Raw genomic sequence first — 22,060 nt, 5'->3', positions numbered from 1 at the left:
TCCGCGCACCAGTCGCCGACCCCCACGTGACCCACGGCAGCCAATCGAGGCGAGACCCGGACCACCGAGACGACGGCGGCTCGGGGCTAGAGCAGCCCCGCCGGCCGCTCGCCGTCCCTCCCCGGTCCCGCTCCGGTGCTCCCTGCTCGGTGCTGCCGCCATCTTCCTGGAAGAGAGGACCGGAGGCGAAAGGTCCCCTCCCCGTGGTCGTTCCGACCTCTTACCGCCACCTGCCCTGCCCCCGTCCCTCTCTCTTCTCACCGGTCATTTAGCTCCATCTAAAGAAACGCTCTTCCCCCCATTCTAGTTATTCACAAAGCAATGAATTACATTACCTGTTCCACTCTTATCAGCGTAAGGAAACGAAGCTCATAAGGTAGGAACTGTGGCGAAACAGGGACGAGCCGCCATCTTGGTAAAGGAGAAGAGGTTACGCTTGACCTCCCCCCCACCCCCGGCCTCTATATGGCCAACCGCCGTGGGAGGGGCACGGCGCCTGCGCAGAGGCGGAAACCGCGGACGAGCCTGCGCCTGCGCACTCGGAAGCTGGCGAATGGGGGCGGGGAGGAAAGCGTTGGCAAGGGGGCGGATCGACGCGTTGACGCAATCCGTCCACACGCGGGGCGGGGCGCGAGTCTGCAGGCGGATCCGCGGCGCGGTCGGTCGGCTTGTTCTTCGGTGCGTCCGCGGTGAGTATCTCGCAGTGGGTCTCGGCCGCCTTTGGGGCGCAAGCTGTGGGCCGACGCAGAGGGGCGGTGGCCGGCTCGAGGCGGTGGTCGGCTCGGGATGGTTGTCTGTCCGCTCCGGGGGGGACGCGGGCGGGGCCGCTCGCACGGTGTGGGGGAGGGGCGGCCGGCCCGGCGTCCTGGGCCCTCCCCAGATCTCCCCCATCCCCCCGGCGCTCTTCCCGCTCTCCCGGCCCCTCCCCCGCCCTTCTGGTCCCTACCGGGTCCCGGCCCCCGTCACCCCGTGCCCTGGCGCTGGCGGAGGCGGCGGGGTGTGTCCCGGGCGAACCCGAGTGGCGCTTCTCACCAGGTGGGAGTTACGTGGGGCGTGGTCAATAATGGACTTGGGACGTGGAGCGTGCGCTGGCGGTCGTGGTCCGGGAGGGACGGTGCGGGTCGCGCTAACTGGCGCTTCCGCTTCGCCGGCTCCCGGCCGAGAGGAAGCTCGCGGGGCGCTGGCCGCCCCCTCCACTCAGCAGGCCCCGCCTGGCCGCACACAGAGCGGGAGGAGAAGGAGGAGGGGAGGGGAGGGGAGGCCCCGCGCAGGGCCGAATCCGGAGGGACGGGCGGAGGGCCCGTTCCCCTGAAGGCCCGAGATGGGGCCGACCTGTGGCCGCCGTGGCTCAGTAAGGCCCGCAGGACCGCCTGTTACCCTTACGGCCTCAGTTTTCGTCGGTGCCTCGCTGCCTTGTCTGTGTCCCCAACACGCGGACGCGTGACCCAACAGCGCTGACTTACAGTTCCGACTGCTGTGGTCTTCCTCACCTTTGGCCTTGGTTCAGAGCCTGCCTTTTGCCTGGAGCCCGCTTACCTCCGCCGTTTGCTTGCCTCGTTTCTGCTCTGTTATTCAGGACTGCGGCCGGGTTAGACTTCTTCCCCCTGAAATAGGTGTCCACCTGCTGTCAGCCTCTGCTGTTCCGTGCGGTGGTTGTCCTGTGAGGGGCAGCGGTGTGTGGACCTGCCCAGCTTTACTTGTTGCCTAGGACGGTCATCAGCACGAAACAGGTTTTCAGGTATCTCTTGAACGACTCAGATCATTATAGTACCTCAAGGTAAGCTTAATGGCCGAAGCAGCCTTGCCATCATAAGGAGAGATGTATGATGGTGTACGGGTCGTGCAGGCTGCTTTCCTGGTGTTTGTAATTTAAGGTTCGTTATTTTTGGTTTTGGTAGCTCCCACTTAGGCTTTCTTTGCACCGCCCAGCCTCCTAACTCGCAATGAATTATGGCAGTGGTCTCTTCGGCCATAAAGTTACCCTGATTTTTTTTTCCCCCCCGTTTTTCGTCTTGGTCTCTCAGCGAGCACTGCAGCCCAGGGTAAAGAACAAGGGCTTTTCAGTCAAATCAGATTTGCATTCTGAGTGCTCTTGAACTAGCAGGGTGACCTAGGGAAATGGGGATGGGATGGGCGGCAACCTCCCTCTGTGGACTTTAGTAAATGTGATTCAGGTCCTTTTTATACTCAACTCAAAAGACAGAAACTGCTGGAAAAGGAAAAGTTGGCTTTGTTTTTTCTCCAGAGAGAAGGGGACACCAAAGCTCATTTGGCCGCAGAATTGGGGTGAAGCCACTTGTATAGTCTTACTTATTTCATTTTGTGCTCATCGTCATACTTGTCACTAGAGAAAACTCATTTGATTGTGGGGTGCTGCCCTCATGCTGTTAAGAGTGTGGTATACTGTACATGGACCTCAGATCCAAAGGCTCTGAATGCCAGATGTTCCAAGGGTTCTGGATGAGGGACTGTGGACCTTTGGGTCCTACTTTGCAGGGTCGTTTGTGGATGGGGATAATGAATGTAAATACAAGGATGACATGTCGGTGAATGGTGGTTTTGAGTAGTCCACTGATACACATAAATGCCAGTAGGAAAGCAAGTTTCTGTTGCTGAGAATCCAGTTTTAGCCATCTGTTCTTTGTCCCCTTTTGTTTTAGAAAAGTTGATTTCTTCTGTGTGGACTGGGGTGGAAGTATTGCTCTGTGGAAGAGGGAAGCCGTGGGTCAAAGAGAAAAAAAGTTTTAAATAGTTTCTAGTATCTAGAATGAGTGCATAAATTTTTCATTTGACCTAATTTCTGAGGTTTGGGGGATCTGATTGATCTGCATCCAAGGTTTAAACTAATCACAGTGCTTTGCATTTTGTGTTGCTGGATCAAGGCTTTCTCACTGAAAACCAGGCGCTTCAGAAGTTCAACATTTCTCTTTCAACTTTCATTTTACATTAGTCAGTTAATAACTTAAACTGTTGGAAAACTGTAGTGGATCCAAATTATGTTTCAGAAAAAAAAAAAACCTGAGTATGAAAGAAATAGGTTGTGGTAAGAGAAACTTGGTAAAATTAAAACAAAGTTGAAATAAGTGTTTTTTTGAGAATTAACATCCTGTTCCAATAATATTACAATAGTATTCTCCACTTCCCCGTATGTGTGCATCAAGATAGGTTTTAAGTAGGAGGAAACCGATAGGAGTGATGGTCCCCTTCTCACCTGCTGAGCAGAATAAGGGCCTGCGCATGCGTGGGCTTAAGGTGCAGTACTGTCAGGGTGCTCACGTGAAGTTGGTTGGGAGTACAGGCAGGGGCCCAGAGTTGAGTGAGGAGCGGGTGGGTGGAAGCTCCAGAGCCACTTTGATGACAGTCCTCTGCCCCACCAGGTTGGTGTGAAATCAGATGCGTGTGGTAGCTAGTAAGGCGTGTGATAGCTAGTAAGGCGAGAGCCTGCTCTCCCTTTCTATCCTCAGGCATTTATTCTCCAGGTGAACTTGAAAGTCCTTTTATCCAGTCCTTTAAGAAAAAAAAAACTCATCATTAGGGAGTCCAGCTGAGATTGGACCACACTCATCTACTAATTTAAGAAATAAAAATGATTTGGTTCATGCTAGGCCTGTTTTCTTTCTAAATTTGTTCCTATATTTGTTTTGATTTTGCGCTATTATAAATGGCATTTTCCCTGCATTTCCATTTCTTGGTATTCATTGCTAATGCAAAATAGAACTTTTGAGTTACACCTGTCTTGTATGCAGCCACCTTAAGTAAATTACCATATTCTGCAATCTTTTTTAACCGAAGTGTTTGTGGGGTTTTGGGTGTGTATTCAGTCATATCAGAAAAATCATTTTCACTAAACCTGCCAGAGTAGCAGTAAATAATCACGGTTAGACTGCAACATCAGGGTCTTATTTGGATCCTGCTTCAAACGAACAACGACAAAAAGAAGAGACAATTAGAAAAATATGAACCCTGGGTATTTTGTTATATTAAAGGAGTATTGCTAATCTTCCTTATAATAATGGCTTGTCGCTTTTCAGTCCTTATTTTTAGAAATATCTAGTACTCATAATCAGGGATCCGGGACAGTGGTTGAGGGGATATCTGAGTTAATAACTGTTGAATCTGGAGGATGGGGTGGTCCTTGTGGCTTTTGTTTTACTTTTGAATATGTTTGGAGTTTTTCATAAGTGTTTTAAGATAACTGTGGTGGTAATGGGCATCCTTTCCTAATTAGTGATGGTACTTTAAATAATTTAGCATCTGTTGTTTAGAGGATAACGTTTGCCGTTGGTTTCCGGAAATATATTTAAGCCGTTTCCTCACTTAGTGTTTTTATTAGAGTTGGTTGTTGGATTTTATCACATGCGTGTTCAGCATCTATTCACATATGGTTTTCTCCTTTAATTTGTTGTAACAGCTTGTATTGATAGATGCTTTTGGTACATTTCCGGGATATAATTGCTAGCAAGTATTTCATTGAGAAATTTTGCATTTCTATTCATAAGTGAGATTGACCTGCAGCCAGCCAGCTTGCTCACTCTTTCTTCTCCGTCTGGGTTTGTTGTTGGAGTTGTGCTGTCTTCATAAAATAACTTGGAGTGCTTTCCCTTTTTCTGTAGTGGCTTAAGTGACGCTGGAGTTATCTGTTCAGTTTTGGATGGAATTCAGGTCTAGTTCTGTCTGGTCCTGGTCCCTTACTTTTTTTCCTCCAATTATTTTTTTGTTTTTCTTTTTTGCCCACGATATGCAGCATGTGGGATCTTAGTTCCCTGACCAGGGTTCGAACCCGCGCCCCCTGCATTGGCAGCGCAGAGTCTTAACCACTGGACGGACCTCCAGGGAAGTCCTCATTGGTAACTCTTTGTTCACCTGTTCAGTGGGATTTGTTATAGTCAGGTTTTCAGTTCTTGCTTCAATTTTGTTAATTTACAGTGTCTAGGAAATCATCCATTTCTTCCAGATTTTCTAGTTTGTGGCCATCTTTACACATGTGGTCTCCTATGTCTGTGATTATATCTTCTTGTTTTTCCTCGAAGGAACTGGTGAGGAATTTGTTTTAGAGAACCAGCTTTTGGTTTTATTTATCCTTCTATTGAGTTATTTTCCGTGTTCTTTAATAGTGAAAATATGTAAAACCCAAATTCTCATTTGAGTCTATGAAACTTTACTGTGCCCCACTGATTTTGCTTTTATCTTCTTTCCATTGCTTTCTAGATAACTTATGGCTTTGCTTTTATCCCCCCTTGATCCAAGGGTTATCAAGGAATGTTCTGAATAACTAGGAGTTCCTTTTTATCTTTGTTTTAACAGATCATGATCTGAGAACACGGACTGTAAAAATAACTTTGCATAAATTTTCTTCACAGCAGTTACATGACAAAGTGTTTTTCTTTAGTCGCCTTTCTTTGTCTATTGACTCAAGGTTCTCTATACCAGTTAATTCAGATGTGTCGGTGGTCTCAGACCTCTGCCCTTGCTCATACTGTGTGTAGGGAGTCTGTCCAATTCCCAGAGAAGCTATTAAAGCCTCCCACTTGAATTGTATTTTTGTCAAGTTCACATAGTATTTTTTCTAGTCTTTGCTCTATGTATTTATCTGCTGTAAGTATTCATAGATACGGGTTTATGAATGGTTTATCTTTATAAATTGTTTCTTTTATCATGACCACACTTTCCTTAAATCCCAACAGGGTTGGTATTAACAATGTCTCTCCCTGTTCTTTTCTGTTTGCACTAGCTTGGTATCTCTTAGCCTGTTCCTTTGTTTTCAACATTTTTTTTAGCTACTTTGTTTTAAGCATGTTTCTTCCATGTAACATACCTTGGTTTTCTGTGGTTCTCCCTCCCTCCGCCCCGCCCCTGCCCCCAACCTGTCTCCTCTTTTAAGGAGAAAATTTGCTTCTTTCACATTTAGACTGGTGACTGATGCTCTTGAATTTTTCTGTTTCTTTTCCATTATTTTTACTGGTTTGATCAAGTTGCTGTTCCATATTTTTCTCTTAATTTGGAAGTAAGTTTTTTTTAATGGCTACCTTCCTTTTTTATTTTTCGTTATCAGACACTTACCTCTTTATTATTTAAAACAACGTGTCTGCTGCTTCTTCTGCCAGGACCATCTATCTGTTTTCCAGCTGACTGCTCCCTTCTCCCTCTTGAAAGTTTTACCTCTCTGCTGTCACTCCTGCCCCCAACTCTTAGGTTTTGCTGAGGAAGTTTAATATTTTAAATTCTGGACTATGAATAGTGTTCCCCTAGGATGTTCCTTGTATTCAAGAGATCTTAAGTCAGTCGTATAGTACACAGCCCCAGTTAAACTCTGGGATTGCTCTTCCTGGGACATTTTTCTTTTGTTATTACTGTTTTCTTTTCCTCCATCTTCCCCTTTTACTTATGGGGACTCTTACTGTAACAGGTAGGTTTCCTAGATTTTGTCTCTGAGGCTGTCTTTTACCCGTGATTTCCCTCCCTGATGTTTGCCTTGTGCACCAAGATTTCTTACATTTGGTCTTCCATGTCACATTCCGAGTCTCTACTGTGACCTTTCATTTAGTTCAGCTACAGCAGTTTGGGTTTGAAAATCGTGGATTTTAGGTCCAGAAGGCTGTGTGTGAATTACAGTGCTTTCATCTTCATCACAGCGATACTGTTTCTTGGTTTCAGGTGTTGTCTTCCTCCTCCTGCAGCTTGGCTGTTGAGCTCATCTTGGAGGCAGGGGGACGAGGGCACACTCACATGGGCCTGTCACCTTACCCCTCGAGTCCTCACACCCAAGGTCTCTGTTCCCAAGCTCTTCCAGGGTTCACTGTATTCTTCTCGTTCCTTTCTGGTTCTTCCTTCCGAGGAAGCTTTCATCTTCTGCTTCTCCTGCTGCCTAGCGTTTCTGCTGTCCTGGAAGCTTGCCTTGATCCTGCTGCCTAGGTTGAAGAATTTTGGACAACCTAGATGGAGCTTTACCTGTCTCCTTAGTCAGAATTGCTCCTTCCTTTGCACACTAGGCTGCACCCAGTACTCCTTCCCCACCTTTAGTGATGATCTGTCATAGTAAGAAGCAGTTTACAGACTCCTCTCCTTTTTCCCCTCTCGTTCCTGCCAGACGGATGAGAGGGAGAACCAAGACTGTATCCTTATCTTCTATGACATCGTACCACAGAGTTCGAGTTAAGTTAAGAATGCTACTGCTATCTTGACCTTGGTTAACCATTTTTTCAGAGGTTTGGGAACATTTCCATTCAAAAAGGAAACTTGGGTGTGTGCAGCATTCAGGAATGTTTCAGTCTGGGGGAAATAGGGAGGCAAGAAAGTGAAAGAAGTTTTCTCATAAGTTTCTAAGCACCAGAAGGAATCAAATTTGACTGTATTCACATCTCTTGACTTTGTCACCAAAGGTTAGCCAGCAGACCCCACATCTCCCGAAGCTTCCGAACTATCGTCACAGTTCTCTAGCACTCAAGTGCCTTCAGTCCTTTTTCTTTTACTTGTAAGTGTAGTTGTGTTGCTGTGTGTGCCCCAGTGTCAAGGTCCAGTTCTCAGGAGCTCAGGAAGTCTCCAGCAGACAGCAGACAGATGGGCTCCGACAGGCACCCCTTCCTTGTACAAAGCTTTCAAAGAGAGAAAGGAAATTACGTAATTCCAGAGGTTATGGGAATTTGTCTTTTTCTCCAGTTGCTCCTTAGTGCCTAACGTGTAATCAGTACTAAAAAAGGTATTGTTGAAGACATGGAATGTATATATCTATACATGTGTATAGATGGTCGCTTTCATTAGCTTAATTTTTTATATCTAATTTATATAATGAGGTGATAATTTCATCATTTCTGGGGAAGTATTTCACATAATGAGAAGCTGAGTGAGACAAGCTATTGATGCCTCATGTGAGCCTTTTTACATATCAATTCATGTTAAATTGAATATGTATGTATATGTGTATGGATGTACATGTACTTTTCTTTTTTTTAGACAGATTGACAAAACTTCACTAAAGATGTCTAAGGTAAGAGATCACACTTTGTGTATCTACAATATAAGGAGAAACTGCTTTATGTTTTGAAACCTTTTGTAGTCAAGATTTTTATGATTCATTATTTTGTTTTGTTTTGTTTTTGGGTTTTTTTGCGGTATGCGGGCCTCTCACTGTTGTGGCCTCTGCCGCTGAGGAGCGCAGGCTCAGCAGCCATGGCTCAGGGGCCCAGCCGCTCCGTGGCATGTGGGATCTTCCCGGACCGGGGCACGAACCCGTGTCCCCTGCATCGGCAGGCAGACTCTCAACCACTGCGCCACCAGGGAAGCCCTGATTCATTATTTTTAATATAACTGTTATTTGATTCATTAAGACAGAGTTCTAATTTAACAGTCATCCTAAAAGCTGTGAGCTTTCTTTTTTCAGATTTTCAATTTGTTTCTAAAAACATTAATGACAATCCATTTAGCCTCCCTAGATCATTCCCAGCAGACCATTCAAATAATAATTTTAAAATTGTAATAATTCATCATGATGAAATTTATGGGGTTCTCAGACTTGATAAATTGGCTTACGTCAGCTCTTGAAAATTAGCCCAGAGCCTGGAAAGGAATTGGTTCTAAAAGACATGCTGAGAAACACAGAACTTGTAGTTAAAATTGCAAGATTATTATTTCTCTTTACTTTTTATTTTTAAGTCTTCGGGTGTTTCTTACAGTGATGCGCAGTCATAGTGATTTTCTTTTTTTTTTTTTTGCGGTACCGCGGGCCTTTCACTGTTGTGGCCTCTCCTGTTGTGGAGCACAGGCTCCGGACGTGCAGGCCCAGAGGCCACGGCTCACGGGCCCAGCCGCTCCGTGGCATGTGGAATCTTCCCGGACCAGGGCACGAACCCGTGTCCCCTGCATGGGCAGGCAGACTCTCAACCACTGCGCCACCAGGGAAGCCCCGATTTTCATTTTTTATACAAGTGTCAGTGTGGAACTTTGATAAGCAAAGAGGAAAATAAAAATTAGCCATAATTCCATTATTCAGAATAACCGCTTGTGACGTTTTGTGAATATTCTTTTTGCATGTGTGACTATATATTTATAAAAGGTAACCTTAAAGGAAGTACTATTCTAAATCTTGCCTTGTACGTTTAATACATCAATTGCTGTATCTTTTTTTATTTCTTCCCATTTTTAGTATATCACAGCCTAGATTTCACTGTTTTACTATACTTGCTTTTTTGAATCTCCTCGTGTCAGGTATCCATCTATCAAGGAACATTGACGCTTCAGCGGCTTCCGCCGTGACCCCTTTCTCACTCTCAGTCTTCTTTCTCTTGGTCTGTGAAGCTAGATTCTCAGCATCCCACCCCTAAGTGGGCTGCCTCACCCTCGGTGGGGCTCGGTTCCATTGAGCTAGGAATGCAGCAAGAGACATGACTGTTTCCTGGCTACTTTTCACAAATGCACCGCTCCTGATACACGAAGTCTTTACTTTGGAAGCTGTTCTTTTTCTTTTGCGGTATGCGGGCCTCTCACTGCTGTGGCCTCTCCTGTTGCGGAGCACAGGCTCCGGACGCACAGGCCCAGCGGCCATGGCTCACACGCCTAGCCGCTCCGTGGCATGTGGGATCTTCCCGGACCGGGGCACGAACGCGTGTCCCCTGCATCGGCAGGCGGACTCTCAGCCACTACGTCACCAGGGAAGCCCTGGAAGCTGTTCTTTAGCGAAGTTTGTTGCATGAGACCACTGTAAGTGGGGTCTTACTTTGTACGTCTGACAGATTTTCCTTCAACTCTGTAGACAATTTTTTAAGTTGAGATTTGAAATTGTACTAAGATGAACTAAGCATGTATCTTTTATGTATTGCTTAATTGCTTAACAGAAATGTTATTTTAGGTCAGCATGTAGGCATGAAGTGATACTGGATTGGTTTTTCTTTTTTAAATATCTTCAAATGAATACCGTCAGTTTTCTGATAGCAGTGACTTTTTGGGAGTATTGATTTATGTGTATACTTCTTTAATTTGTGAGAACTAAGGATATCTGTGTTTGTCACAGGTTTAATAATGTCTTAAAAGCAACTAATAAGGTGTTTATTTGTTCTTTTTTTAGCAACAACCAACTCAGTTTATAAATCCAGAAACTCCTGGCTATGTTGGATTTGCAAATCTTCCCAATCAAGTTCATCGAAAATCAGTGAAAAAAGGTTTTGAATTCACGCTAATGGTGGTTGGTAAGAAATTAACTTGTACTCTCAAGTTATTAAATATGTGGGTGTCTCCTTTTCCCAACCTGTGGAGTATAATAATGTAACCTAAAAGTCACAGGGAAGATTCCTTTGTTGATGGAGTCAAATAACTTGGGAATTTGAAAAAAAAACTTCTTTAGAAAATTTTGCTGAAGTGCAGAATTATAATTTTTATGTCATTTTTTGCTTGTATGTAGTGAAAGTGTTTGCTCATTGTGACAGCGGGCCTCTGAAGCCCTCCCACCGCCCCCCAAATCCTTGCGGCCTGGTGTCCATGACGCTTTCTAGCCCCTTCCCCACCGAGCAGGGTTCACTCGTGTAGCCAGTAGGACGTTGTGGAGATGAAGGTGTGGCCTGTGCCTTGCCTTCTCTTGAATCATCACTGTCGGGACACTTCATAGTGAAGTCCTGCAGGGCACGGCGCTGAGGCCTGCCAGTGACCATGTAAGTGACCGTTCAGAAATGTCCTCCAGCCCCAGTTAAGCCTGCTGGTGACCGCCATCCTGGCCAACATCCCTGTCACCACAGAGGGACCCTCAAGCCATAACCGCCCACCTTAGACACTCCCGAACTCCTGACCCAGAGTCCATGAGGTGGTAAATGTTTGTTGTTGGTTTAGGCCTCTGAATTTTACAGTAATTTGTTACACTTGAAAGATAACAAACACTTATAATTAACCAGAAGCATGTTTATTTAATACTCATGAAAAGAACTGTTCAACTTTTTCTGGTGGGTATATTTTAAACAAGGAACAACCCTTACTACACACACGTGTTTTAAAATAAGTACTTAAAGTCGTTTGAAATTGAGTGGTTACCTGAAATGTCTATTATATCAGATATATTTTATCATGGATTATAGCATATATATTCTGTTTCAGTGTGTCCATAACAAACTTAACTTGATGAACTATTAATTCTGCTTACCATACCACATTTTATTTCATTTCTGATAATCGCAAGATTCTCCCCAAATGCTGAGGTAGCCGCTGGGAAAGCTTGATGGGTGCTCATGCATGAGTGGGACAAACGATTGTTTCCTGGGATAAACAGTTCACAAATCTGAGATGAAAAAAACTGTGGGACCCTAGGCCCAGAGAAGTGAATGGTGACATGTTTTAGGAGCACAATTACATGATGCTGTTAATAATGCAAATTCCAGTTCCTGGTAGAAAAGACAAATGCAGTGCAGTCTGTCACACAGTTACTTAATGTAGAGCTTTAAAGCCAGACAGTTACTTCTGGCCCTGATAGAATAACTCAGGGGTTGGCAAGCTCTTTCCGTAAAGGGCCAGATAGTAAATATTTAAGGCTTTGTGAGCCTTACAGCTTTTGGTGCAGCTGTTAACTCCACTGTCGTCGTGGGAAACAGCCAGAGACGACACATGAACAGACAGGCACAGCTGTCCCAGTGAAGCTCTGTTTTGTTCATGTGGTAGAGGGCTAGATTCGCAGGAGAGCTGCAGCTTGCCACACCCTGAAAAATTTTCTGATGGGCCTAGCAGCAAATTGTACACTGCAGAAGAACGGGGGCAATAGAAAGCATCCAAACTAAAGCACCAAGCAGAATACATATAAAGAAAAGCACGCAACCGGATGGTGAAAACCACTGGTAAATGGGAACATCTTACAAGCACACCAGGGCATGTAACCAGATGGCGAAAACCACTGATAAATGGGAAAGTCCTACAAGCACACCAGGGCATGTAGCCAGATGGTGAAAACCACTGATGAATGGGAAAATCCTACAAGCACACCAGGGCATGTAACCAGATGGTGAAAACCACTGATGAATGGGAAAATCCTACAAGCACACCAGGGCATGTAACCAGATGGCGAAAACCACTGATGAATGGGAAAGTCCTACAAGCACACCAGGGCATGTAGCCAGATGGTGAAAACCACTGATGAATGGGAAAATCCTACAAGCACACCAGGGCATGTAACCAGATGGTGAAAACCACTGATAAATGGGAAAATCGTACAAGCACACCAGGGCATGTAACCAGATGGTGAAAACCACTGATGAATGGGAAAATCCTATAAGCAGCCAAAGAAAAAGAAAAACATTACATAGGGTCGGAGGTAAGAAGGACCACTGACTGCTCATCAGGAATAATGTAAGCCATGTGGAATGACAGTTTAAAGTACTGAAAGTATAAAACTATCAGCCTAGAATTCTGTGTTTGTCAAAAATAACCTTTAAAAATGAAGGTTAAAAAGAAGGTAAAGACATTTTCAGATAAATAAGTGGAAAGAATTTATCAGTATCAGACGTATACCGTAAGGAAGATTAAATGAGGTTTTCAAGTTGACACAGAAAGGAGAGCACTGGAAATGGCAAATGTATTGGTAAAAATAAGACTTCTTGCTTTTCAGTTTCTTTCAAAGATAATTGATAGTGTGTAACGTGTAGGAATAAAATGAATAAGGGTAGCGCAGAGGACAGGGTGAGTAGAAGCGTGCGGCTGTGAACTTCTTACGTTACGTGTGAGGCGGTAGGACATTACTGAAAGGAAGATGCTGGGCTAATGGTGCACGTTGTGAACTTAAGAGCATCCACTAGAGAAATAAAGACTTGGCTAAAAGCCAATAGCTTTGATAAAATAGAGTATAAAAAAGTATGCAGGGGCTTCCCTGGTGGCACAGCGGTTGAGAGTCCGCCTGCCGATGCAGGGGACACGGGTTCGTGCCCTGGTCCCGGAAGATCCCACATGCCGCGGAGCGGCTGGGCCCGTGAGCCGTGGCCGCCGAGCCTGCGCGTCCGGAGCCTGTGCTTCGCAACGGGAGAGGCCACAGCAGTGAGAGGCCCGCGCACCGCAAAATAAAAAAAAAAAAAAAGTATTCAGTCCAAAAGAAAGCAGGAAAAGAAAAAAGGAAGATGGCAGCAAGATGGCAGCCTTGAGCATAACCTTGTCGATAATTATGTGTAAATGGACAAGGTAAAGTATAAGGGAAAGGTAGGGGTTATCAGACTCAATGACCTCCTGTTGTCTACAGGAAAAACCCTTTTCATTAAAAATAAAAGAATGGGACATTGTGATGCAAGCCCCAGTCATAAAGCTGAAGTGGCTGAATTACTATCAGACAAAGCAGACTTTAGGTCTACTACCTGAATATTCCCAGAGAGGAAGAACTTTATATCATAACGAGAAAGGGATCTGTTCAAAACAACATTATCTAAAATATGCATGACGCAGAGTCTGATGGGAGAAAGATAAATCTGTGAGGACAGGAGTTTTTAACACTCCTCACAGTAGTGTATGAAGCAGATAGAAAGTCAGTAACGTTGTAGAACGTTTAAGTTATGCTGTCAAACAGTACAGCCCAGCTGACATGCAGAGCACTGTGCTGAACAGCTGCAGGACACCTGTTCTTGTAAGGCACGTGGAACATTCACCAGACATGCTCTGCATTATGAGAGTATTAGGCCAAGCACTGCCCTACTGCAAATGATGAGAAAAGTAGACTTAATTCCTCATGAGCCTAGACACAGACACCTTACTAAAATTGCAGCAAGTCCTTAATACAGTCAGTTCTACTGTAACACAATATTTGTGTGTTCCTAAAAAATCATCATGCAGGGAAAATAGGGACACGACACTCAAAACCTTCCTCAGTGACGTGTTAGGAACATAGTAAAAATGATCTCAGTTTCACATGTTAAATGGCTAAGAAATCAAAATTACTACACCAAATAAGCCACTGAACTGAAGTTTGTGAAAGGGGGCATCAGGATGGTTGCAGCCTGTGTGTTATTGTGAGGTTGTGGAAGGAGGGCTATCTGAGGATGGGTGGACAGTTGGGACACTGGAGGTAAGTGGCTGTGGCTTGTAATACGTCAGCTGGTAGCTGTGGTGTATGCCTTGGGAGGAGTGTTCCTTTGTGGCTTGATTCTGCTGGGTAGACCTAGTTTCTCACCAGTGAAATCACACATAAGTAAATGCAGCGTTTGTATTATGCTGAAATTGTTACATAATATATCAGTTGTGTTGGAACAAATTGTCACTTTCAAAGCAAGTGTCATGGCAGGACTGACTGTGCATCCTAAATGAATGGAGTTGGTCACAGGAATGTGTGGTTTAACACTGGAAATCAATCACTTTGGTCCTAAAGGGGAAATACCTATAGTTAGCATTACTTTCACTCATGAAAAACTGAGAGAAAGAAGTAAAATCTCCTTAATGGCAAATAACATGATTTGTGTATGTTAAAATCGTAAGAAAATACAAAGCTGCTAGATCTAATAGGTAAAGTTTAGCAAGATTGCAGGTTCCGGTCAGTATACAAAAATCAACTTTATTTCTATAATTACCAGCAAGTAATTTAAAAATGAACTTAGAAATACAATATCAAAAATAATTACAATGATAAAATCTTTTTTAAAAGTAGTACCATTTATAGTAATATAAAAGGTACATACTGCTTAGGGATAATAAAACAAAATGTGGGGACTTCCCTGGCAGTCCAGTGGTTAAGAATCTGCTTTGCAATGCAGGGGACGCGGGTTCAGTCCCTGGTCGGGGAACTAAGATCCCACATGCTGCGGGGCAGCTAAGCCCGCGCGCTGCAACTACTGAGCACTCGGACCGCAACAAAAAGATTCCACATACCCCAACTAAGACCCGGAGCAGCCAAAAATAAAAATAAATATAAATATATTTTTTAAAGTATTAAACTTAAAAAAAATTTTTTAACAAAATGTGTGCAAGACCAACACTGAAAACTTCAAAACACAGCTGAAAAAACCAAAGGAAAGCTGACTGGGTTGCGAGACCTCACCTGCTCGTGGAGTGGGGCTCTTCAGATGTCCTGCCTCCCCAGATTGACCCATAGAGTCAATTAAATCCCTGTCAAAATCACAGCAGACTTTTGAAAAACAGGAATTAGTGATCTGATTCTAAAGTGCAAATGTAAATGCAGAGGGCCTAGAATATGACAGAACAATCTGATTTCCAACAAAATCCACAGCAGTGCGTAAGGTAGGCATAGAGATCAACGGCATAAAATAACAGCCCAGACCGCATGTATATGGTCAGCTGATTTTTGACTAAAGTGCCAAGGTAATTCAGCATGGGAAAAGGTTAGTCTTTTTACAAATAGTGCTGTAGTAATTGCTTGATTGTTGGGGAAAAAAGTGAACTCTAGCCCCTCCTTTACACTGAACATCAACAATAAACTCAGGATGGATTGTTGACCTAGTTGGAAAGCTATAAAAAGTCTAGGAGAAAATTGCTTTAAAAATGTTTATGACCTTGGAGCACGCAGATTGCTTAGGACATGAAGAGCACTAGTCACAAAATAAAATAATACGTTGTGCTTCACTCAAGATTTGCCTTCTTCAGAAGGCACCAGTAAGAAGATAGGCCATAAACTGAGAAAGTGTTCATATCGTAGTATATGCAACACAGGACTTACATCTAGAATATAAAAGTTTTCACAGGCTTAGTAAGAAGACAAATGACCCAATTACAAAAAGGGTCAAAAGATTTGAAGAGACATTTCATGGGAGGTAAACAGATGGGTGGTAAACACACGATGACGTCCTCTTCAGTCATCAGGGAAACACACATGAAAACCACGATGGGGTAGCCCCGCATACCCGCCAGACTGGCTGAAGTGCTATAGGCAGGCAGTGCAAGTGTTAGCAGTGGAGCAGCTGGTGAGAAGGCAAAGTGTGCCCTTTCTTCACAGTTACATGCGCACCCTGTGACTCAGCGGTCCCCTCCTAGGCGCACCCGAGAGAAGTGATAGCACGTCGCAGACTGTGTGTGAATTCTCAAAGCCAGTTTTCTGGACACAGCTCGGGTGTCTGTCCAGCAGCAGGTTGTGTTGTATCCACACGACAGAACATTGCTTGGCAGTGCAGAGAAGCAGGCTACCAGTAGGGGCGGCAGCACCGACCAACCTCAGAGGCTAAGCGATTGTATGCTGCGCCAAAGCTGCCGGACGCAGCGGAGAGGGGCTGCTGCTGTTTCGTGTTAAATTTTTGGGTGGTGATGGATTTGCACTGGTCCACACCTTCATTCGCGTCGTTTCCCCCATCTGAAGGCTCCTATTTGGGACACTCCCAGCTGGGATAGAGATACTAGTGAAAGTATTAGGACAGAGCAAAGCTAGGTGTGCTCAGAGATTCAGCCCAAGGGTGGCATCATGTTCTGAGTTAATAAGCAGATTATTTGTAGATGTTACCCCAAAGCTATTCCAAGTGAAATAAATCACTTATACCTTTAAAATTAAGATTCATAATTTAGAATCAGCCATCTCCACTCAGACACCTTTGCTCAGCTGTCTTCTGGCCTTGGTCCCTTTTCAGCTGTATTAGTCACAGCTCTCACCATTCAGTCGGTGACAGAGTGGCTTTGCCTGGCATCTTCCCCTGCTGGACTGCCAGACTCCATGGGAGCAGGGACTCACCCATCCTGTTGTCTGCTGTGTCCCCGCACCTACACCTGTGCCTGGCACTCGGGGAGAGGACTTGGCACGTCCTGGCAAAGTCCCCTGCAAGTGTAGTGAACGTGTAAAAGGGCGTTGCTGGACACTTTATGAAAAGGACAACTTGCTGGGATAGTGTGTATTAGGTCATATCCTTGCTCTCTTATATTTGGACATGTTCAAAATGTAATTCTGTTTTTGTCCTTTTAATGTTCCTTTTCATCTATGAAAATGGCAGTCTAGTTAAAGTGCAGTCCTAATCGTGTATGTCTACAAATTTCAGATTCAGTCTTCTGTTCTTGATTTTCCCAGAGGTAATTTTTAAATCAGATGTATGCTCCTTCCACAGGCTGAGCAGGCACTTAGCAGAGGGGGGGTCGCACCGAGGTGCCCAGGGGACAGTCGGACCAATACATGCAAACTTAAGCCTTAGATGATGACCTCCAGTAAAGTGTTGGAATCTGTTCATGCTTCCTTGGAATAGGAATTTTAATTTTTGGTATTTTGCATCTTCTTTGAAGTCAAACTTCAAATATTCAGAATACGTGATACACAGTGGTTTAAGTGGAATTTTTAACTCGTTAAATGCTTGAGTGGCTATGCGCTGCCCGAATTGGTCGCGTTACACTCAGCAAAGTGAGCAGGAAGTTGCCTGATGTACGGTGGTTGCCAGCGGTGGGATGTGGGGCTGTGAGTGAAGCAGGAAGAGGGCAAGGGGCCTGCTCTTGCCTTGGTGTCACAGGGGAGATGGCAGACTGGTTGTGCGCAAGGGTTAGCTGTCCATCCGTCCTCCGTGCCCTGCCACAGCTTGGGAAGCTGGGCGTTGTTGACGTGTGTGTGTGTTCAGTTCTCTGAAACGTGATGAGTTTAAGGGTTAGCGGAGCCCATACCTGAAAATCTACTGTGCATTCCTTTTCTCAAAAAAAAAACCCACCTCAAGTCCATTCCACATATTTGGGAAGAGGTCACATTGTGTTTATGACCTTAACGGATCCTGGAGCCTCACAGACCTGGATTCCAATTGAGGCCTTGCTCTGGACAGCACTCTGAGCACACAGGCTGCTGACCTTGGAGCCCCTATTCCCCCCTCAGTGGGACCGGGAGGGTTGTGCCGTTTTCACAGTCGTCACATGGGATGCAGAGACGGATGCTTGTGAGGCGCTCAGTCCAGGGCCGGGCCTCACGTAAACGCTCAACAGATTTGACTGTGTCACACATGTAACGTCATGACATCAATTTCCTTTTTGTTTCAAGGTGAATCGGGTCTCGGAAAATCAACTCTCATAAACAGCCTCTTCCTGACTGACCTCTACCCAGAAAGAGTCATACCTGGAGCCGCAGGTACGGAAGTTTCCACGCTGCACTACGTGAAAGCTGCTGCGGAGTGCATAATTAGTATTTTGTGCCTTAGCTTTGTGTTTTGTTTGTTTTTGTTTGGCTCTAGACACAAGGAGAGCGTCAGTCAGGTAGGGAAAGGTGTGCTGCACCTGACGTCCTTGGATCTCGATTATACACACTCAGACCATGTACCGTGGTCCGTCTTCTCCAAGCTTGTTTTCTTTGTCTACAAAGTGTAATAGTTCCTGCCTATGTTGTATGTTTGATGGGAGGATCAGTGTTCTCATGAAAAAACCGGCATACACAGAAGATTTCTGTGGGCATAGGTGTCATCGGACCTCTTCCCCTAGGTGTTAGCGTCCAGCACTGGACACTGGGCTTCTTGAGGCTGTTGAGTGAATGAACCGTGCATACATCAGTCTGGGACTTGGGCCACCACAACACGGCTGCAGCCCTTGGACGGTTTTTAAATGAATTCATTAATTGTTCTTTTTGTCCCGGGAATCAGAAATTATAATTTTCAACTCCCAAGCAGCCCTTTAATCTTAGCTGCGATGTGTCCTTCGCTGACCCTGGGTCGTTTTTACACAGTCCTCATGTTACCTTCTGAGAACTGTCCTTAAAGAGAAATAGTGAACTTCTGAGTCATTTGTTTAATAAAAAGAAAGTAACAGGTAATTTCTCATTTTTGCAAACTGGCTCTATTTTAAGGTACGTTCCTTTATTAAGTTTGCTTCTTCTTTTTCTTAGAGAAAATTGAAAGAACTGTCCAAATTGAGGCATCAACTGTTGAGATTGAAGAGCGAGGGGTCAAGCTGCGGCTGACTGTGGTGGACACACCAGGCTACGGGGACGCCATCAACTGCAGGGATTGGTACGTGCCCCAGAGCCCCGCCAGTGATGAGGCTGTGTGCCTGCCTACGTTTGTTTCTGTGTATTTCAGTCTGTAATGTTGATGACTGATTGCTGGGTTTGGAGTAGCTGTGTATAATAAAACAATGAGACAATTTAAATCATTTTAATTACGGCATTTTAAATGAGGAATTTCACAGGGAATGAGTATTTTTTTCTGTAAGAGCGTTCTAGTGAGATCTGATATCACAAAGCCAACCATACAGCAAATGCTAGAATAAATAAAGCACCTTGATTTGGACCATGGCCAGTGGACAAGATATGGTAGTACAGCCTTTCTCTTTTCCATATTCAAGAAGATGAACCCTCTTAAGAGACTTGCTCCAGAGCTCGTGTCTGTAACTGGCTGCTTGTTGCACCATTTGCACAAGTAAAGAAATCCAGAAGTAGAATGTAAGCGCAGTCTGTCCCCTGTACCTTGCAGAGAATCCGCCTTCGTTGTACCCACTCCCCTGGTTCTAATCCCCATAAGCATAAAGCACCAACTTTCCAGCACTGATGAGAAGAGGGAAGGAAGGAGAGGGCTGTCTTGCGTCTTTCTCCTTCACCAGGGGTTTCTCCCTTCCTTCCGCAGGCAGCCCTTAGCTCCCGTGTTCCGCTCCCACTCTGCCCCGACTGTCTTCAGTCAGTCAGCTCAGCCTCTTTGTAACCTATCCATCCAGGCTTTTGACCTTCAACACTTATGGAAATGATTCTTAGCACAGTTTCCGAAAGCCTCCATCTTGCCAAACCTAGGCGTCGGTTTTCTGTCCCCATCTTACAGTTGAATTATAAAATCACACCTGCTGGAGAGGCAGGGAATAGAACAGCTCGTTTTGCCTTTGAAGTTTGGGACAGCTGCCTCTTGCATCCCGTGATTACCTGTGTTTGTGTTTCTCTCAGCTTTAAGACAATCATCTCCTACATCGATGAGCAGTTTGAACGGTACCTGCATGATGAGAGTGGTCTGAACAGACGGCACATCATTGATAACAGGGTGCACTGTTGCTTTTACTTTATTTCCCCCTTCGGACACGGGTAAGTAAGCGTTTACCATGGAAACCTGGTGTGTAGATTAAGATTTTGTGTTTACTATGTGGGTTTCCAGCTTTCCTCCAAACTGCATATTTTATTATAAGAATTGGGGTAATTTTGAGAGAAAAAAGTTCAGTGTGATCTCCTTATTCTTCCCTTAAACATGACTTTTAGACTTAAGCCATTGGATGTTGCGTTTATGAAGGCGATACACAACAAGGTGAACATTGTCCCTGTCATCGCGAAAGCCGACACGCTCACGCTGAAGGAGCGGGAGCGCCTGAAGAAGAGGGTGCGTGCTGGGCTCCCCGGGCCGGGGCGGGGGGTTCGGACAGTCCCTGCCTGTCTGGTACAGAGCAGGCCTTGCTGATGTCCGTGCTGTCAGCGTCGGTGCGCCTCTGTCGTCTCACAACTGTGTAAGTCAGACGAATTCTTAGAAAGGGACTGAGGTGCGTTTATGTTTTTGAAGGAGGGCTGCGTTTCCCTCAAAACAGGTTTGTAGCCGTTTGCAGCCCCCAAAGCAGAGTGTGAGCTTCTGCTCCTCTGCGGCCCTGGAGCAGCTCTGGATGTGCTCCCGGCGTGCGTGGGGTCCCTCCTGAGAGATGGGAAGCGGCACCTCGTTGCAGTTGGCGTCCGCCTGGTTGCTGGTGCGAGTTTCTGTCACGGTGCTTGAGGCCCGTCGCCGTGCTCTCGGGGGTTTTAGAGCTTGCGCTCTTCACTGCGTGTTTGTTGGCTCACAGGTACCCGCGTGTTTTTAGGCCTTGACTGTCGCGGTGCACGCTACTTCACCTAGCTGGACTTCGTGTTACCTCATGTCTCTCTTGACGTCTTCTGCTGTAAGCGGAGCTTTAAACTAATACGGACTTGTGTTTGTCAGCCCTTTCCTTTATCGTCTCACGTGTCTGCCAGTGTTTTAGGAAGTATTCAGGCCCTTGGAAGAGTCCCTGAAAGCTTAGGCATTTCTATGCTTGACAGTAAGTGTCTTGGCAATTTACACTTAAGGGAACTTCACCTTTCATAGGATGTTACATTAAATTCCGGACAGGCAGGAGGGGCAGCTGTCGGGGTTAGGAGGCTTTATACCCATCTCTGATCCTGTGTCCAAAATTCTTCGGGCTCGATTTCAAAGGCTGAAAGGAATTGAAATCGTGGGCCTTGGCAGTCCCTCTCCTTATCCGGTTTCTTCCTTGTACCTGTGGGTGTGCTCCTCCTTCACAGTCTAAGAACATCTGCCCACCTCCCTGTCTCTCAGAATGGCCCCGTAGCTCTGCAGTCGCCCACAGTGAGGAGGTGTGATTATTTTTGGTCCATCACTTTCTTGCTGCGGAGTGGGGAGCAGGCAGGGGGTCACGCTCACCGCTCAGCTTCTCCATCTCGTTGGGGAACAAGCAGTTAGGAACAGACTAGGGCCAGCTTGTGAGGGGGAGAGGGTGCGGGGAGGAGGGCCTTCTCTTAAACCCCAACTTAGTGCGGACAGGGGGTTCGTCCAAGATCTTTGACCACGCAGGGCCCTTCAGGTCACATTAAGGAGGAGAAAACTGGGGAGCAGGTTTGAAGTAGGGGTGCTTCCTGCTTACTTGCTTGTGCTCTCCCTTCCCTGGGTGGTCCAGACTCTGGCGTGAGAGTAGAAGCAGAGCCCCAACCTCGCGTCTGACGGAGCACCGACACTGGGGGCTTGGGGCTGCTGCTTAGTGGACTGGTTGGTGGTGAGTGCCTGCTTACTTCAACTCCAGCCCAGTTGCCCTTTCCCTCTAGGCTACTCTACTACTTGGTTGATAGTTCAGACTGTGAGGTTACACTGCTGACCACTTTTTTCCTGTTGAATAAAATCCAGACCCCTAGATCCCTCACCTGGTGGCATTCAGGGAACTGTCCACCTCAGTTGTTTCTTTGTCCTGTCCAGCTGGATGTCTTAACCTTCCAGCCATTCTGGATTTCTTGTAATTCCCAAGACACAACCCTTGCGTCCTCCCCTCCATGCCTTTGAGGAGATGTTCCCTCTGGGCGCATCTCCCTTCTCTACCTGCAGGACTCCTTCCGGAGGCTGGTTGTGGTGTGGTCTGCTTTACCTGCTGTACTGGGACTGTCGTTAGTCTGCTGCTTTGGGCAGTGAAGGTGGTGATACGTTGTTGTTGTTACTCTGGACAGAGGGTCCCTCGGTGCAAGCAT

The 22,060-nt window shown here is 45.7% G+C and overlaps 2 protein-coding genes across 5 annotated transcripts in view; one reads left to right on the top strand and one right to left on the bottom strand.

Moving 5' to 3' along the window:
* HDLBP (high density lipoprotein binding protein) overlaps positions 1-494 on the bottom strand; it is a 67,256-nt gene extending 66,762 nt beyond the window's left edge. For 2 of the 3 annotated variants that reach the window (XM_030850292.2, XM_060301560.1), the window contains exon 1: positions 336-494. The gene's annotated coding sequence lies outside the window, so the exon portion shown is untranslated. The remainder of the gene's footprint in view (positions 1-335) is intronic. The other variant, XM_030850291.2, reaches the window with a different exon arrangement.
* Positions 495-591: 97 nt separating this feature from the next.
* Positions 592-22,060, top strand: part of SEPTIN2 (septin 2) — a 33,430-nt gene continuing 11,961 nt past the window's right edge. Inside the window, exons 1-7 of one of the 2 annotated variants that reach the window (XM_030850296.2) lie at positions 592-689; positions 7,955-7,984; positions 10,058-10,178; positions 17,882-17,968; positions 18,716-18,839; positions 19,760-19,894; positions 20,066-20,183. In XM_030850296.2, coding sequence (XP_030706156.1) covers positions 7,976-7,984; positions 10,058-10,178; positions 17,882-17,968; positions 18,716-18,839; positions 19,760-19,894; positions 20,066-20,183 — 594 coding nt within the window. In that variant the 5' untranslated portion in view covers positions 592-689; positions 7,955-7,975. Of the gene's footprint in view, positions 690-7,950; positions 7,985-10,057; positions 10,179-17,881; positions 17,969-18,715; positions 18,840-19,759; positions 19,895-20,065; positions 20,184-22,060 lie in introns of both variants that reach the window. The other variant, XM_030850295.2, reaches the window with a different exon arrangement.

The sequence above is a fragment of the Globicephala melas genome, chromosome 7, assembly GCF_963455315.2.
Source record: "Globicephala melas chromosome 7, mGloMel1.2, whole genome shotgun sequence".
NCBI classification, from domain to species: Eukaryota; Metazoa; Chordata; class Mammalia; order Artiodactyla; family Delphinidae; genus Globicephala; species Globicephala melas.
The sequence above is the reverse complement of the archived record's forward strand: the minus strand, read 5'-3'. Positions and strand labels throughout refer to the sequence as shown.